At 49.9% G+C, this 15,803-nt stretch overlaps 5 protein-coding genes across 5 annotated transcripts; 3 read left to right on the top strand and 2 right to left on the bottom strand.

The window, feature by feature from the left end:
• Nucleotides 1–596: 596 nt before the first annotated feature.
• On the bottom strand, nucleotides 597–2,650 carry ASPBRDRAFT_152246 (aldehyde dehydrogenase). The gene is made up of 4 exons (XM_067619340.1): nucleotides 1,868–2,650; nucleotides 1,414–1,807; nucleotides 898–1,349; nucleotides 597–834 (listed from the first exon to the last, which is right to left on the bottom strand). Exons 1-4 carry the CDS (start codon nucleotides 2,326–2,328, stop codon nucleotides 690–692), a joined length of 1,452 nt encoding a protein of 483 aa, XP_067478943.1. The 5' UTR covers nucleotides 2,329–2,650; the 3' UTR covers nucleotides 597–689.
• Nucleotides 2,651–4,799: 2,149 nt separating this feature from the next.
• Nucleotides 4,800–5,994, top strand: ASPBRDRAFT_30097 (uncharacterized protein; the record flags this gene model as incomplete). Its single annotated transcript, XM_067622731.1, has 3 exons — nucleotides 4,800–4,986; nucleotides 5,052–5,122; nucleotides 5,185–5,994. The coding sequence occupies 3 exons, from the start codon at nucleotides 4,800–4,802 to the stop codon at nucleotides 5,992–5,994; spliced, it is 1,068 nt and encodes a 355-aa protein (XP_067478942.1).
• Nucleotides 5,995–6,573: 579 nt separating this feature from the next.
• ASPBRDRAFT_195852 (uncharacterized protein) lies at nucleotides 6,574–7,877 on the bottom strand (the record flags this gene model as incomplete). Its single annotated transcript, XM_067620911.1, has 2 exons — nucleotides 6,574–6,606; nucleotides 6,660–7,877. 2 exons carry the CDS (start codon nucleotides 7,875–7,877, stop codon nucleotides 6,574–6,576), a joined length of 1,251 nt encoding a protein of 416 aa, XP_067478941.1.
• Nucleotides 7,878–8,486: 609 nt separating this feature from the next.
• ASPBRDRAFT_152237 (transcription factor IIF subunit TFG2) lies at nucleotides 8,487–10,169 on the top strand. The gene is made up of 4 exons (XM_067619339.1): nucleotides 8,487–8,952; nucleotides 9,035–9,299; nucleotides 9,352–9,548; nucleotides 9,609–10,169. Exons 1-4 carry the CDS (start codon nucleotides 8,653–8,655, stop codon nucleotides 9,999–10,001), a joined length of 1,155 nt encoding a protein of 384 aa, XP_067478940.1. The 5' UTR covers nucleotides 8,487–8,652; the 3' UTR covers nucleotides 10,002–10,169.
• Nucleotides 10,170–10,324: 155 nt separating this feature from the next.
• ASPBRDRAFT_75056 (CCCH zinc finger protein) lies at nucleotides 10,325–12,437 on the top strand. Its single transcript, XM_067629264.1, has 4 exons — nucleotides 10,325–10,472; nucleotides 10,524–11,262; nucleotides 11,315–11,370; nucleotides 11,403–12,437. The coding sequence occupies exons 1-4, from the start codon at nucleotides 10,427–10,429 to the stop codon at nucleotides 12,047–12,049; spliced, it is 1,488 nt and encodes a 495-aa protein (XP_067478939.1). The 5' UTR covers nucleotides 10,325–10,426; the 3' UTR covers nucleotides 12,050–12,437.
• Nucleotides 12,438–15,803: the final 3,366 nt, after the last annotated feature.

Here is a 15,803-nt window from a genome sequence, read left to right as displayed (position 1 = left end):
AGGGTAGCTTCGTAGTTACTCAACGAATGTGATCGAAGCTAGTTTTAGCAAAGTGACATCAGCCCAAGAGCGTACTTTCTGCATAATCGTGACCGACGGTAGAGGATGATGACAACGTAGTTCTTCATATGCGCACATGATGGAATAATCTGCGAAACATTTAGTGATCAACAACAGATGGTTAGCAAGGTAAGCAAAGACAGAAAGTGAGAGGGCCATCGTTCACAAATTGCTATTGTATTCCGTCCGGTGCTGTATTTGCCAGTGCTTGGCTACTGAGGTTTTGTGTTGAATTTGCGGTTCACAAAGCAGACCCTTTGGCAGTGTGGCACATGATCAGAGGCCACCCAGGGAGTACTTGTAATACTCATTGGTCGCCTCGTATATCAGTTCAGTCAGACTACCTATTCACCTGTCAAGAGGTAAGCTTGCATGCAAAAGAGTAGAACCCAGATGAGAGAAGTTCACGCTCGAATTATTTACAATGGCAAGCATAGTCTATGTCAGATTGCCAGGCGGCTATACCAGTAGAGTACAGTATCTTGAAGGATTGTTAGGAATCTGGTAGATGCAATTGGAAATATAGCTTATATTTTCCATGTAATAGTACCTTCAGGCAGCAAATGTCATTATGTTTTCATGCTAACTAGATGTCATTTTGTATGTACAGGAATGCTCTGCAATTTCAGCTAATCCATCCACGTCACACTCTTGGTAACTAGGAATTCCTCCAGTCCTTGGGATGCATTGAACCGGCCCCATCCACTGTTCTTGACTCCACCGTGGGGCAGGACAGCTTCGTCATGGATGGTCATACTATTGATGTGGACAGCACTGTAAAATATCAGTTAGCTCTTCAGTTCTTAGGAGACACAGACGTATAGAGTGATGGCTTACCCTGACTGGATCTTGCGCGCCATCGCCAGGCCCTTGCGCAGATCTTCGGTGAAGACAGCCGCGGACAAACCATAGCCACTACCATTGGCAATCTTAATTGCCTCTTCATCGCTCTCAACAATCATACATGCTGCCAAGGAGGCGAAAGCCTCTTCCTGCCAAGCGGTCATGTTTTCATTGACACCACCCAGGAGCACAGGCGCCATCCGAACACCATTGTTTGATTGAGCGGAGTCCTGGTCTACTGATCCGTGGATCAAGTGAGCTCCACCTTCTAACGCATCCTTGACGAGTTTGCTGACTCGCGCTTTAGAAGCCACGTTCACCAAAGTCGGAGGCGGAGACGTAGGGTCCGAGCTGGATGTGAGTGCCTCCTTCAGCGCGTCAATGAAGACGGGTGCAATAGAGGAGTGAACAAGAATGCGATCCGTTGCCATACAGATTTGGCCAGACTATTCAACATCAGTCATCAGAGCAAGAATAGGGTGGCAAAGACCGTGAATGCGAGCTACATACGTTCAGATAAGCGCCCCCAAGCACTCCCTTCACAGCAGTCTTGATATCCGCGTCCGCACAGACGATGGCGCTGTTCTTGCCTCCCAATTCCATCAAACATGGCTTGAGATTCTGGCCGCAAGTGCCCGCGATCTTCCTGCCTACGGCTGTGCTGCCTGTGAAGTTGATCTTGCGCACGGCTGGGTGCTCAATCATAGCATTAACCACCTCGGGGGCATCCTGGGGTCGGCACGATACCAAGTTCAGACAACCAGCAGGTAGACCTGCATCATGAAAGGCGCGTGCAAGTGCCCAGTATGAGCAGGGAGAGAGCTCTGAGGATTTCAGGATGGTCGTATTGCCCGCCGCCAGTGCACAGGCTGCAGAACGGACTCCAAACACATAGGGAGCATTCCTGCTAGGTCAGTCGGACAAGTTCACATGTATGCATCCTCCAGAGTTGTGTCGGACATACCAAGGCACAATCCCGAGGATCACCCCCATGGGCTCCTTGTAAATCATGGCACTCTGACCCTCCTCTTCGACAACGGGGACGCTACCGCAAATGGAAGTGATACGCCCCGCGATATCCCTCAACATGCGGATCCCGAGTGGAACGATAAAATGCTGTGAGGCACCCACATCTGCGCCCATCTCAGTTCTCATATATTCGGCATTCTGCTCGAGGCGGCTCTCCAAAATATCAGCTGCCTTCAGCAGGATATCCCGCCGGACTGTGGGTTTTGTTTGCGACCAGGAGGAAAAAGCTGCCTCTGCGGCCTCAACTGCGCGGATCGCATCCTGAGCCGAGGCTGATGCTGTTGTCCAACAGGTCTGGTTGGTGTAGGGGCTAATCACGTCAAAGGTAGATCCCGGGCATTCCTCTTGACCGTTGATGATCAAGGGGATCACCGAAGGGCGGGGAGGTGCAGCCATGGTAGGTTTCAATAGAATAGGGGTGGGTATAGAAGCAAAGGATAGACAGTATGTGTTCAGACAGTAGAGGTATCCCACCAGGGGTTATCAATCGGAATTAATAGGTAGAATGTAAATCCAGGGACTGAACCACGATTGCAGGCCCTGCATCTGGTGGGAGTCAGCCGAGGAGCCAGTCAGTCAATTAATTACACAAACAAAGCCAACTCTCCAAACACGTCCCCACCTTTTCCAGCTCGGCGGGGAGTATCTCTCCATCCACGTGTGAACTGTCTGAGCATTGATCCCATCCTTGCATTCTCCTTAAAGTCAATAATATTTCCATACGCAAGTGAAACTTGCTACATTGAGCAAGTCTCTATTTTCAGTGATGGCGAAGGATATAAACTGGGAAGGAGACGGATTCTCAAACAGGGGTTGTACTCTACGGAACCAGGTCACGGCAAATGAAGTTCACTAGTTACTACTACTTATCACCCCCTACTCCATACCCCTAATATCTTACTACAATGGCTGACTAGTTCCCCGATATGAAAAGTAGACAGCTAAATAATAATACTAAGATTCGTCTCACTACATTTAAAGTCGATCAATGTTATGCATGCGGGCTGCACATGGACAGGGATTGAACCTTGTTAGCACTGGGCCAGTCAATGTGGCCCTCCAATCCACTTCAGAAAACCATTGAGGATACTATTTGAATAGCCGCAACTTTATGCAGTCCAAGCCATGTGCTCGCTGACGTGAAAGACTTCCATACTGTTGCCTTCCACGTACCCTTCCGCCGAACCACCGAGGTTGATCGTTGAGTTTAGGTAACGCTCGGCCCTTTTGGGAACCGCCGGCTGTCGATCAGGGAAGCCAACCGTGGTTCGGCTAATAGAAGCATATGGATCAAACAGACATGGAACGGAAAGAGAAGCGGGAAGAAAGCTGAAAGGGAGGAAAGTTAGGGACATATCCATACGTTGCTGAAATGGATGGCAACACCTTGATAGCTATTCTGAAAGATGACCGGTGTGTGCTCCAGCATGCCTCAATGCGAGTCGTGAGTACCACCTCATTCAGGGCGGTGGGCCTACTGGGACAGTCCGGCCGCTTACTGCGATGTGAGAAAATTTCTCAATGACTGCGAATATGCAGGGTCGTCCATGATTGGAGGAGTTGAGACCACAGAACTCCAGTTTCAAGGAGCACGGAGCTGAAAATACCCATCTGAATTCCTTCGGGTTCCCGATAGGCTCTTCCTATACCCACCGCAGTCCTCCTTGGCCATCGCCTGATCCGCTTCTGCCGACACCCCGATTACGCACGTATCCGTGAGTGCAATTGAACGCAAGATCGCCCTGAACAGCTAGTTCCCTGCTGCAGATTGTCGGTTGAAGAAGTCATTGCAGATCTTCCAATCCAATAGTAGGGAAATAAACTTCTGAAATACCCCAAACCTGGGAGTCCCTGACCCATCTGGTGCCAACATGATGGAAAGTGAAACATTGCCGTTATCACCAACAATTGCGTATGCTCGCCACATTTAATACATTTAGAGCCAGGGTTTCCTAGGCTGTGGATCCCGAGATCCAGATACTTTGGTGCAAAGTGCGGGATGAACTAGCTGAAGGGTGGATTGAGGTTTATATTAATTGATATTACGCTGAAAAATACTTCGCACAACGCTGATGAAGTGAAATTGAAGCACAACTCGGGAACCGCGATAGTGACTACTTACGTCGCCAACCGGAATACCTATACTAGTCAGCCTACCAGTGTTACCGACTGCAAGTTTAAGGATGGCTCGTTCCTTGCCACGAGGGTGGTCTGTCCTTCAAGGCTTCAATATCAAAGTGGGCACATTGGGGCAAGTCATACGACTGGCTCCACATTTTGCTTCGCACACCATGGAGACTATGAACGTGCACTGGTGCATAGTTTCCCATCGCGTTTCAAACGACCCAAAAATCTCAGTTTGTGGATTGTGCAGATGAAGAAACACCCGCAAATGAGAGGGCTTGATTTTAAGCTCGCAAGATGAGGGTCCCTTGGCTCCTTGCTCTATGGACGCGCTGAGTATCCTCATACGGAAAAAGGGACCCATATCTAGATCTCCCACTTTTCCTTGCGATCGAGCGTTCGAGGGGATGCCCCTGGTCCACTCGATACATATTCAATAAGCTTCCATCTTATTTTGTAGTTCTGTCTTCTTTTCCCCAGTCTACATAGCTCACGTTACGGCATATACTCGGGGTTTCCTTCGTTATATCTCAGCGCACCCCTCGTCTCACTCGAACGACCATTATCAGGACCTATCTTTCATATGTACCTGTCCAAATGGGCTACGAATTCGATACATAATCCGTCAGACGAGAGCGTCACCATCACAGGCATCATATCGCTCATTCTCGCTCAATCAAACACTCGTTCATACTTATTCTACCTGTCCTAAAACCGTTCTTCCCAGTAATACACTGTCCAACATGGCTCCCACATCGAGGGGAGTTGAAATGATAAGCATCGTTACGGTGCTTGTTAGTCTCTCATTCTTAGCAGTCATCTTACGCATAGTGGCCCGATTCAAACGCAAAGTACATTTCGGGGTGGACGACTACCTTTGCTTGGTATGCATGCTCCTCCTAATTGGCATGCTCATTGAACTGTCTCTCTGTGAGTTGTCCCAGAGAGTCTATCAGCAATGGAATCTATATAATCTTGCTAACAATCAACCAAAGGGGTTACCATCGGCGGCAACGGTTCTCACCAACACACCTTGAGCAACGAGACCATGATGAACTTCTACAAGGTACTCATTAACCCTTTGACATCCACATCCCATGTTCATCATCAACTAAACCCCCCATCCAGATCTTCCTCGCCAACCAATTCACCTACTTCGCCCTCTGCCCAACCATCAAAGTCTCCATCGTCTGCTTCTACCGCCGCATCTTCACCACCCGAACCTTCCAATGGACCTCCTTCGGCATCAACGCCCTCATAATCCTCTGGGGTCTCGGCGTCTTCCTCGCCTGCGCCCTCCAATGCCGGCCCCTACGAGCCTACTGGGACCAAAGCGTCGACGGCCAATGCATCGACGGCTACACCCTAATCGTCGCCAACCAGATCTTCAACGTCATCATGGACTTCGTCCTCCTCGCCCTTCCCATCCCCATGATCTGGGGACTCCACCGCTCCTGGCAAGACAAACTCGCGATCAACGGCGTCTTCGCCCTCGGTGGGTTCGTCTGCTTCGCGAGTATCTTCCGCGTTGTGGTTCTCTTCTGGATCAACGAATCCGATATGACATACACTGTCTACCAGGCAACCCTATGGACGCACATCGAGCCCTCTATCGGGCTGATCTGCTCTTGTCTGCCTACTATCCGAGGTCTATTCCCGAGAGGGAAGCTCTCGAGCAATAACTATAATAAGTACCGGAATGAGGCGCCGTATTATGGAAATACGGATGTTAGCACTTCGAACTTTGTGGCTACGGGTCGCAAGCCTTCTTCCACTGGGGAGACTATCAAGATGGAAGATGGTGTCGCGACGAGGTCGAATTCGTCCGAGGTGGTTTTGCCGTCTAGTGCGAAGAGTAATGATACTAGCTGGCTGGATATTACTGTTCGCACGGAGATTGATGTCAGGCAAGATGATCTGCCGCGGTACTTTAGATGAGGTTGGCTGTGAGCACTGAGAGCATTGGTCTACGTGCTTTCATGTTTCGTCTCAGCTTATACGCCAACTGGGCTTGATGCCCTTGTGGTGGGAAGCTCCGTTAAGAGTGATGATGTCGCGATGCTTGACATCACTTCTGTGCTTCGATTCTATGAATCGCGCCTGATATGGTGCGAAAATATCCGCATAGCGGCGTCGCACACTGCCTAGATAGCAGTGTGGCTATATAGCACATCGCTGGATCCCTGTCCATGCATATACTGCTACCTGACACAGCAGATGAGGTTCCTCACTCTGCATAGACTTCGGGGGCAACTTGGGATACTCCGTGGATGCACAGACTTGGTGCCCCTTTGGCTTGAGACATGGCCACTTTCCATGATCATCGGGGTATCGCCCTCGATACAGGATACACCTCCTTATCTTCACCTACACACATTCGACGCTCGATATGACATACGCTTCTAATGACCATTACCCACATGTATCATGTATTCTGCGCATCTTATTTTCGTTACGCCTGTGAAACCAAACATGTCGCTAGCTAATTGCCGATTCATGGTGTATCATTTCATACCCTCAATGCACTGCTGGCTGTCCAGCTGCGAATTCCTACTGTTATGTTAGCACGGTAAACCACGATAGCACTGAATGATAGTACTCACCGGAAACGCATTGGTGATGCTGGTAGCCACCCTCTCCACGTCTTCAGCCAAGCCCTGTACTCCAGCATCCCACTGCCGGATGTGCTGTCCTGTAGTTGCATTGCCTCCATCGAAGTATATTATCCCATCAATTTGATCGATACTGCCCTTCAATCGACCCTGCTCCACCATCCTCGCCGCATAATCCTCCGCCTTCTCCCCCGCCGTAAAGTCCCCGCTCCCCTGAAGCCCCAGAATCGCGCCCAACGCATCAGTCGTAATATTCTCGTAGAGCTTACTCGCCGCAACCAGATTATGCTCAACAACAGCCTTATCAAGCACCGTAGATCCATCCGCCGTCACGGCCAACTGATGTGGCGCCAACCGCTGCGCAAACGCAGCCACCTCCTCCGGATTCAGCAACCGATCCAGGAACATTTTCTCCAGAATAGCAAACTCATCCACCGACGTTGACCGATCATCCTTATACAGCGTAGCCAGGATCCGAGACCGCTGCGGTCCAGCCGGAGCGAGCACCGCGCACCGAATAGCAGCCGCCAAGGCCTGCAACCGATCCATTTCATCCACACCCGCCGCAAGACTAACATTGAAGTATTCTTGACTAGCATCGAGGAAGCGTCGACGAGCATCCAAAATACGAGCCTGAGATAATTTGAAATGCAGCTTCAACTCATGATCTTCAATCTTACTCGGCAGGTTTTTGATACGGTTCAAGAACGCTTCCGCGCTCGTGGTATCGTCCTCCTCGAGGTAGTATCTCACGATCCGGATCCATAGTCGCACCTTGGCTGCATCGGAGACTAGCCGCTGTGAACTGTCGATGTGGATGCCCTGCAGGGCTTTCGCGGCGTCGGTGTACTGGCCTTCGGCTTCGTAGGCATCTGCGAGGAGCTCACGGATCTGCGCGTCTTGTTCCTCGACGGAGGTGGAGCGGGATTGAAGGAGGGTGATGGCGTGTTGACCGACGCTAATCTGAGTTTCTTGGGTGAGTTTGCGGAGGACGGCGATGAAGGAGTCGAGGATGGGGCGGGCGGCGACGATGCTGATGTCTTCGCTGAGGACGGAATCAAGGAAGTAGATTAGGTCTTTGGAGATCTGGGGTTCTGTGGATGTCGATACGATGTCGCTGAGGAGGTTGTTGTAGAGCTGCAGCTTGTTTTGGGGATTCGCGGAGGATTCGATCTCCGCGAGGGCGGAGGTGATTTTTTGGGAGGCCATGGGTGAGTTAGCGATGTGGCTAGAGATTGAATACGAGATTGATGTAGAGTATGGCTCTCAGAATGGGTAGTAATTGCGGGTGGAAGTGATGTTGATGAGCAGAGGGGTTGATGAGGTGGTGTACGTCAGGAACACGGCGTGGATGCCGATGGAGAGGTGAAGCTGGAGGGGGCTTATCGATAAGGGACTACAAGCACCGCACTCAATGCGGTGCATCTACTGTAGAGATTTGCAAGTGGTTTGACTATTGACAAGGGCAGATATATGGAGAATTCCTGTCTGATGCTTAAACACTCTGTAACTTCATGGAATACTGAGACTACGTCTTGCATATCATCCGCAAGATATTCCTATCGAAGGGGGTTTCCGCCTCAGGAATGGATTTTCAAGTATTCGTGGGCTGAGTTGAAACGCCTGTCTCCAGTAGAATCAGCAAATGATCCAAATAACCAGTAGATCAATGTTAATGTTTAAAGGCTAGCACGCTGAGACAGTGTGATGAACTGCAATTGTGTTAATGTTTTCCTATTCAAAGCGCAACTTGCCGCCACCGCCTTTGACGACCCGCTCGGGCGGCGGCTTTCTTGCTCGCGGCGACGCATCTTCCCCATTCGAAGCTTCAACATCGCGTACGTCACTGACGGTTTCTCTTGAGTTCATATAACGCCTTGATTCGTCGTTCATTTACACCTCAGGTACGGTCGCTTTGCTATTATCTGAAAGTTGGGCTACTCGTCAACCCTTCTTCCGCGCCAATATCAGGCTGTGTGGCGCCATGGTCCCCCAAGTCAAACAGGAGCCCGATTCCCAAACCCCATACATCAAACCCGATCCATACATCAAAGAAGACCCCGACAGCAAGGATACAGTGCTCGCTGATATCGACGACGAAGATTTGTATGAGGATGCGGGAGATCTAGACTTTTCGGCTGCAAACCAAAGCGTTTGGCTTTCACGGCTTCCCCGGTCACTATGGGAACATTGGGCGCATCTGTCAAACAGCGCCGGTGATGACGACGAGGAAATTCAGATTGGGACAATGAGGATTGAGGGTACACAGAATGATCTCAAACGGGTATGTCTCCAAGTGCGATGAACTTTGTCGAGGGACCTCGGTTTTGTGTTACGCACGGACTAACATTCGTGGACTCTTGCAGGTCAGTTTGCGCCTAAACGCACGAGAAGACAATCGCGAAATCCCTAAAGATTACCTTCTGCAACGGCAAACGATAACTGCAGAGAATGTTTCACACTTGACGCAAAATACATACCTTTTCACCGAGAGGGACCTCCCGGGTCATGAGAATCGGATGGTGGTTTTCGGCGAGAGGCGTTCGGCACTCTACGAGTCGATGAAGCGGGATATGAGGAAGAAGGAGCGCAAGAAGAAATGGGAGCCGTACGTCAGGAAAACTGTACCGAGTATGTGCCACTTGTTACTGCGACAAAGGAGGTTTTGCTTACATTGCAACAGAACAAACGGCTTTGGTGGGGAGCGTGAGTGAAGAGTTCAACTGCCTTCCCGTTGAGAATGAGGAATTCCGGCGACTGTCGGAGAAGAAGGCTCTGGAGGCACTCAAACCGAAGCGTGAGACGGTATTCATCGATAAGATTCCGGGCAAGCTGCTCCAGCCGCGGAATGCATTGCCTGGAGAGAAGGGTGCCTTTGTGGTAAGTATACCTTTACCATTATCACCCGTCCTACTTCACTTACTAAACCCTTTGTTACAGCAAGCAACAAGGCCAGCCAAGCTCAAGGCGCAGGAGAACAAGACTACGCGTATGCCTCAGAACGAGCTGTTGGATCTTATCTACCAGTGCTTCAGGGAATACAAGTACTGGCCGTTTAAGACCCTCAAGGCGAGACTGCGACAGCCCGAGGCTTATCTCAAACAAACACTGGAAATGATTGCGCATTTGGTCAAAGCCGGTGACTTCGCTATGACCTGGGAGCTGAAGCCCGAGGCGAGGGAAAGCAACTACGCCAATGCGATGTACAGCGATGCTAAGGACGAACTCGCCCCGGGACTTGACTATAACTTTGATGAAGGCTCTGAAGAAGAGGCCACACCTTCCGGCATGATGACCGATAATGACGAAGGACAGTTCGAGAACGTTGTCTAAGGATACAGATCTCATGTAGCATAAGGGCTATGGCGTTTCTTGGGGGTTTGGGTGATTTGATACAAGCTGTTTAGATAGTATATCCATAAGCGCTTAGATGGCAGGCCCGACATCTAACACGCATATTCCAGAGGCAATATCATCGGCTGAATGGCTTCATTCATGGAGTATTTTTGTGTTTGAAGTAGAAAACCTCATAACGTAGTCAATGCCAGGCCGTAGCCAACAATGACATCCATACAAAGCGCCGAGCACGTGACCATCGGCCGCCACACACCGCGTTCGTCATTTCATCACCCGCATCATCAACACAAGCTCATCACTTACAACTCAGCGGCGTCTGCCATTCAACTACACAGTATAAAAGAAAGATTCTAGCTTGAGTGAATTGCTAACGTGGCTACTGGCCGCCTACTCAGGTTAAAATGACAGAAGATCAGGATCTGATGGCCAAAATCAGCCAGCTTGCTGGTAAGCGCATTCTAGCTATCGGTAACCGTGCCAGTATCTAACCTCACCCAGGCCAGATCAATAGACACAAAACCCAACAGTCTCAGCCCGAGTCCCCATACAGTAGTGAAATAGCTCCAGGCCAACACGTCTCACGACATGTTCCTTACCGAGGCCGCGGGTGGGCGCCTTATCGTGGACGACACTACGCACGAGGACGTCATGTAGCTCCCCATCGCCACCGTACCCTCATCCTCAACAACGCAACATCAGGTACACCTGGATCGGCTACTCCAGCTGGCACGGGAACCGATACAGATGGTGAGGCGCGATCTGCAACACCAAATGAATGGGTTGTGAAACGCGATCGTCATATGCAGCTCATCAACACTTCGATATTCGACAAAGAGACACAAGCGAGGACAAAGGCGATGGAGGAGAGTCGCCAGGCAAAGGCGCAAAAGAGAGCACAGGTCGAGCAGGCTAGAGTTATGAGTTATGCACAGGGTGTTGGCAGAGTGCATCCTACGGGCTTCGCGGCTCCTCAGGTATCAACTACTGCCGACCCGTCAGCGGAGTACCAGGTCTTCGTCAACGACATACCATTCCGGGTGTCGCGTGGTGGTGGCAAGCTGATCCGAATGTCTGGTGCGTGCGCTGTAGATGCTCTGGTCACGCGAACTAGCTTACCGATGTTAGATAATCCGAATACTGCCAACGCTACGCCAAAACGAGTGACAGTGGCAGGCGTCGCTTTTGTCCGGAGCAAGAACGGAAATCTCCACCGTTTGGGTGCTGTTACATCAAAAAGGTGGCGGTTGTGTTGTCCATGTGGCGAGTTTGGAAGCTTACTTCAATTATAGAAAACCAATGACGGTCAAGAAGAAGGACGCGCTTTGCCAGCGATTTACTACGACGGGTACCAATGCTTTCCCTACACTAGGCCCTGAGTGGCCCTTGCCCCCTCATCTCCTTATTGTTTCATCTTCTGCGGGATCATGCTGATCAGGATCTTCAAACGTTTAGGCAGCTGCTACAAGGGACCAACATGCCCCTATATTCACGACCCGAACAAGGTTGCAATGTGCAAGGACTTCCTTCAGACTGGTCAATGCAATGCAGGTATAAGTTGTGACCTCTCTCATGAGCCTTCGCCCCACAGATCCCCTGCCTGCGTGCATTTTCTGCGAGGGCGCTGTTCCAACCCAGAATGCCGTTATGCCCATGTTCGCGTGACCCCGGGCGCTCCTGTGTGCAGGGACTTTGCGGTCTTAGGATACTGCGAGAAAGGTGCCGAATGCGACCAACGACACGTTCACGAATGCCCAGACTATGCCGATGAGGGCGTTTGCAACAAGAAGCGCTGCCGCCTTCCCCATGTTGATCGGGCCGGACAGATCCGGAAAAACGCCGCTTCCAAGACGGATGCTATGGCCGACGCGGAGGAGTCTGATGCATCTAGCGAGGAAGAAGAGTACGATGAGATTGACACGGATGACGTCGATTCGGACGATCTCGACGAGGATGAGCCACAACTCATCGCGGGCGAGTCAGATACTGGCGAGGTGTCGCAACAACAGGACTACATCCGTCTCTAATCATTCATACCCACTAACCTTACTACAGTCTGTAATTGACAGTTGGCTTGGATTTACGGATACCCCGTAAGAGAGAATAAGAAACGGGCAATGGCAAAAGGAAAGAAAATGCAAATAAAGCAGAAAGAAAGAAATCAAGAATAAGAGGGAAATATTTCATTACATAGTGGCCAATTAATGCCTGCCTTGAAAGTTTGATGCCTTATGGATTGTCGTGTTCCAGTCGCAGACGAAGATACCCATACGCGCTCAGCATGTTATTTACTCGCAAACGATGTGTATACGACTCTAATTGACGATATTGGATAACATCTATGGGATGGTAAGTGTAGCGCTACATGATGACGTTGTGTCTTGAGACAACCCATAGGTAGCATAACAATGGAAGATGAATATCATTATTTTCTTTTCTGTTTTCTGTTCACTGTATGCTAATAGTACGTCTCACTTACTGCCCTGCTGCAGACTTTGCTTCAGACTAGCCACACGTGCTGCCCAGGGTGAGACCGGGGCGTCAGGCAGTACCCATTCCCTTGTGTCCTCACATGGGGACCCTAAGAGAGGGAGACACACACAGAGAGAGGGAGACACACACAGAGAGAGGGAGAGAGAGAGGCAGACCGACGTGTGAGTCATACTCATACACCCCCAACTTGACAGGAAGTCAGGTCGAAGACGATCAAAGCCGACGACCCCCACAGCGTGGATCCGCGTCCGATGCAATGCAATGCAAGCTAGCTCTTTAGTCTAGCGACTAACGGTGAAGATAACCAGCTAAGGGGGAGGGTACCTGGTCTCTGGCTGGTGCACTGCAAAATCCTCGTCATGTCAATGGCTGCTTTACCCATATGGTTCGCATGGACCAAGGCGAGCCACGCTGCTTTTTCCTATTCCCAGTTCCTCTTTTTTGTCTTTTTTTTTTCCCTTTCTTTCTTTCTACCTAACCCAACTCTGACTTACCGCGTGTTCCGGGATGGCACGGGCGTTCTTTGTCCCGGTTGGGAGAGAGCGATCAGGGCCGATGAGACGCGACACCCGCCATGCCATGCCATGTCCATGCTCATGCCTTGAACCGTGCTGATGCGGAGATTGCGGACCGCGGAACACCCAAAGAGAAGCTGCCAGCCAGGCATGTTGAGTAAATCTAAGCAAGTCGAGTTGAAACACCTGTCCTGGGGGTCTTGTTTCATGTTTTCTGCTAGTCCCCGACTTCTCTCATGCCCTCGTGGCTTGTTATTACTGCCCTGGTTTGGTTCGGGGTTCGGATGTCATGGCACCTATCATCAATCCTCCTACACACGTACAGACTACATACATGTACATATCTGTAAGCATGATATTTGCTCCGTCCGTACTACTAACTACTACTACTACTACCGGCAGGGGGACCTTGCTTAGGCGATGATTGACAAATGCTCCTTGGGGTCTCTCAGTGGCACGATGTTTGTTTCCGGGGGTGGTGAGGGGAGGGGGGGCCCCTTAGCGACCTACCGCCACATGCCACAAGCCGTAGTCTGGATGTATGCATGGGGAACATCTTAGTTACTGTCTACTAATGAAGTAACTAACTAACTAGGTGACTAACTAGTTAGGATGAAGGGATAAGGCAGAGGAAAAAGAAAAAAAAAAAGGACGAAGAAAGGCGATCAGATCACGGACCAGTGCAGTCAGTCAGTCTGTGCCTGATGACAAGCATCACCGCCAATTGGCTCTGATGGACCAGTTGAGACGGGAATGGCCCAATGACCGACATTCCTTCAACACCGATATTTTGCATCTTTAGTAGTTAGTAGTTAAGTTAGTAGTCACTTAGTTACTTGGTTACTCTGTATCTACCCGATGAAGTGCCCCTCGTTTAGCTTTCTGGGGAAGATGCAAGTGGGATCCGATAGGCAGAGTCTTCGAGAATGGTCGACGGGGTCCACTATGTTTAATTACTTTTGTTCCATGATGGAGGTCCTGCAGTTGCAGACCGAACTGGAGATGATTCCGCAGATGATAGTATACTCACTATCTACTCGTAGTGGTGAGTACTACTAAGTAGTAATCAGCCAGGGCTCTTTTGTTCCTTTGGATGCCCAGCCCGCTGCTGATTGGTGGAATGCCGTAGATCAGGCCGGGAAACGTGACTTGTGCTTGTTTTGTTGGAACTGAACTGACTGACTGACTGACTTCCAACTACAACTCTGGTGCCTAGCAGTAACTATTCCAGTCTGAAGAGTAGATACTATTCTTACTATCCTATCCTACCTCCATTCTCCACTGCAAGTCACTAAACAACCAGAATTCCCTCAATACATTGCTCTCCTCTTCCGGCTTCGTAATGCAAACTACTAAATTTATACGATCAGCAGCCTCGTTGGGCAACAATGGTATCATGCAACCGAGTCCGAGAAAGCCAATCTTCGAGAACGAGACTGACCGGCCCACTGACCCGAGAGCTCCCCTAATTCTTTCAATGCTCTCACAATTTATGCATTCCCTCTGAATAAGCCTATCGTCGATCGACCGTAAGCCAATGGCTTCTGGGTAATGCTGCGGTGGTGGTTTTGGTAGAGCCACCACCAGCACCGTCCAATCCCATACCGTGTAAGAGCCAAAAACTTCAACTCAACCCATTGCTGACGGCCATTCCCCTAGATAGCCAGGCCCGCATGCGCTGATTATTCTTCAAAAGAGGCGAAGTTCTTAATTTCCGTTCCATTAGCAGCAACTCCACCGGTCGCTTCTCGTCGTCTCTTTCAATTGGACCCGGCGCTGGTGTACACCGCCAGAATGGCCACTCGGCATCGTCATCGCATGGAAGAGACGAGCGATTACCCGGAATGGAGGTCTCCAGTCACGGCAGGCCCGAGATGCTTGCTCCTCTTCCTTCTGATAGCAAATTTTGAAAAAAAAAAAAAAGAGAAATCAGATTTAGACTTGTCGCCTGCATTCACGTGTCTGTCTGCCGCTGACCACCCACCCCCATCCCCCTTTTCCCCCGGTCTGATCCTATCCAGGACCCCGGGTTGAATAACGGTCAGATTTTCCATACCCACACCCAACTTTTTTCACCCGCACATCTGCACACCGTACATGTTTTCGCCTCTGATCTCGCCTCTGCTTTGCTGCAATTCCAAATCATCATAAGGATTCGCCCCCTTCTCTCGCCTTAGCCAATCAGAGAAGTACAAGAAATGAGAGCTGCTTCTCCTGGTATTGTTTCAAGTTATCTTTTTGGCTCGTATCCGATTGGGTTTTGCTTTCCCCTTGTCTTTGTTGTTCACTGCTGATTTGCCATACTGTGAATGAATCGATTATCGGATGCAAATCTGCTTCCTTCTGGCCCCCCTTCGCTTGGTTGCATGAGAATGATCTGAACACCGGCAAAGTTCATGCATTGCATCAGCAGTAGCAGCTAGCAGGCATATGTAGGGCAAGTTAATTGCTTTTTATTCTGTCTTCTTTTGCATTTCACGTTCCACGCGATTGTCGCGAATAGCGGGCACCACTGCTTGCGGCCCTGAATAGTAAGTAGTATGTAGTTATGACATGCTTACGAGTGAGTCTTTTGCCTTTTTTTTTTTCTTATTTTTTATTCCATGCGTACCCGATATGACTGTATAGCAGTGGGAGTATTACTTTGTCTTCTGTCCTTGATTATAGTTACGTATGCACCACAAGTCAAATGGTATATTCCTGTGAAACGTGGCATCAATTCTTACTTACTACGGAGTACATCTATCATACCAATAAGATAGAATACATAGAT

This window comes from Aspergillus brasiliensis (assembly GCF_001889945.1).
Source record: "Aspergillus brasiliensis CBS 101740 unplaced genomic scaffold ASPBRscaffold_6, whole genome shotgun sequence".
Classification (NCBI taxonomy): Eukaryota; Fungi; Ascomycota; class Eurotiomycetes; order Eurotiales; family Aspergillaceae; genus Aspergillus; species Aspergillus brasiliensis.
The sequence above is the reverse complement of the archived record's forward strand: the minus strand, read 5'-3'. Positions and strand labels throughout refer to the sequence as shown.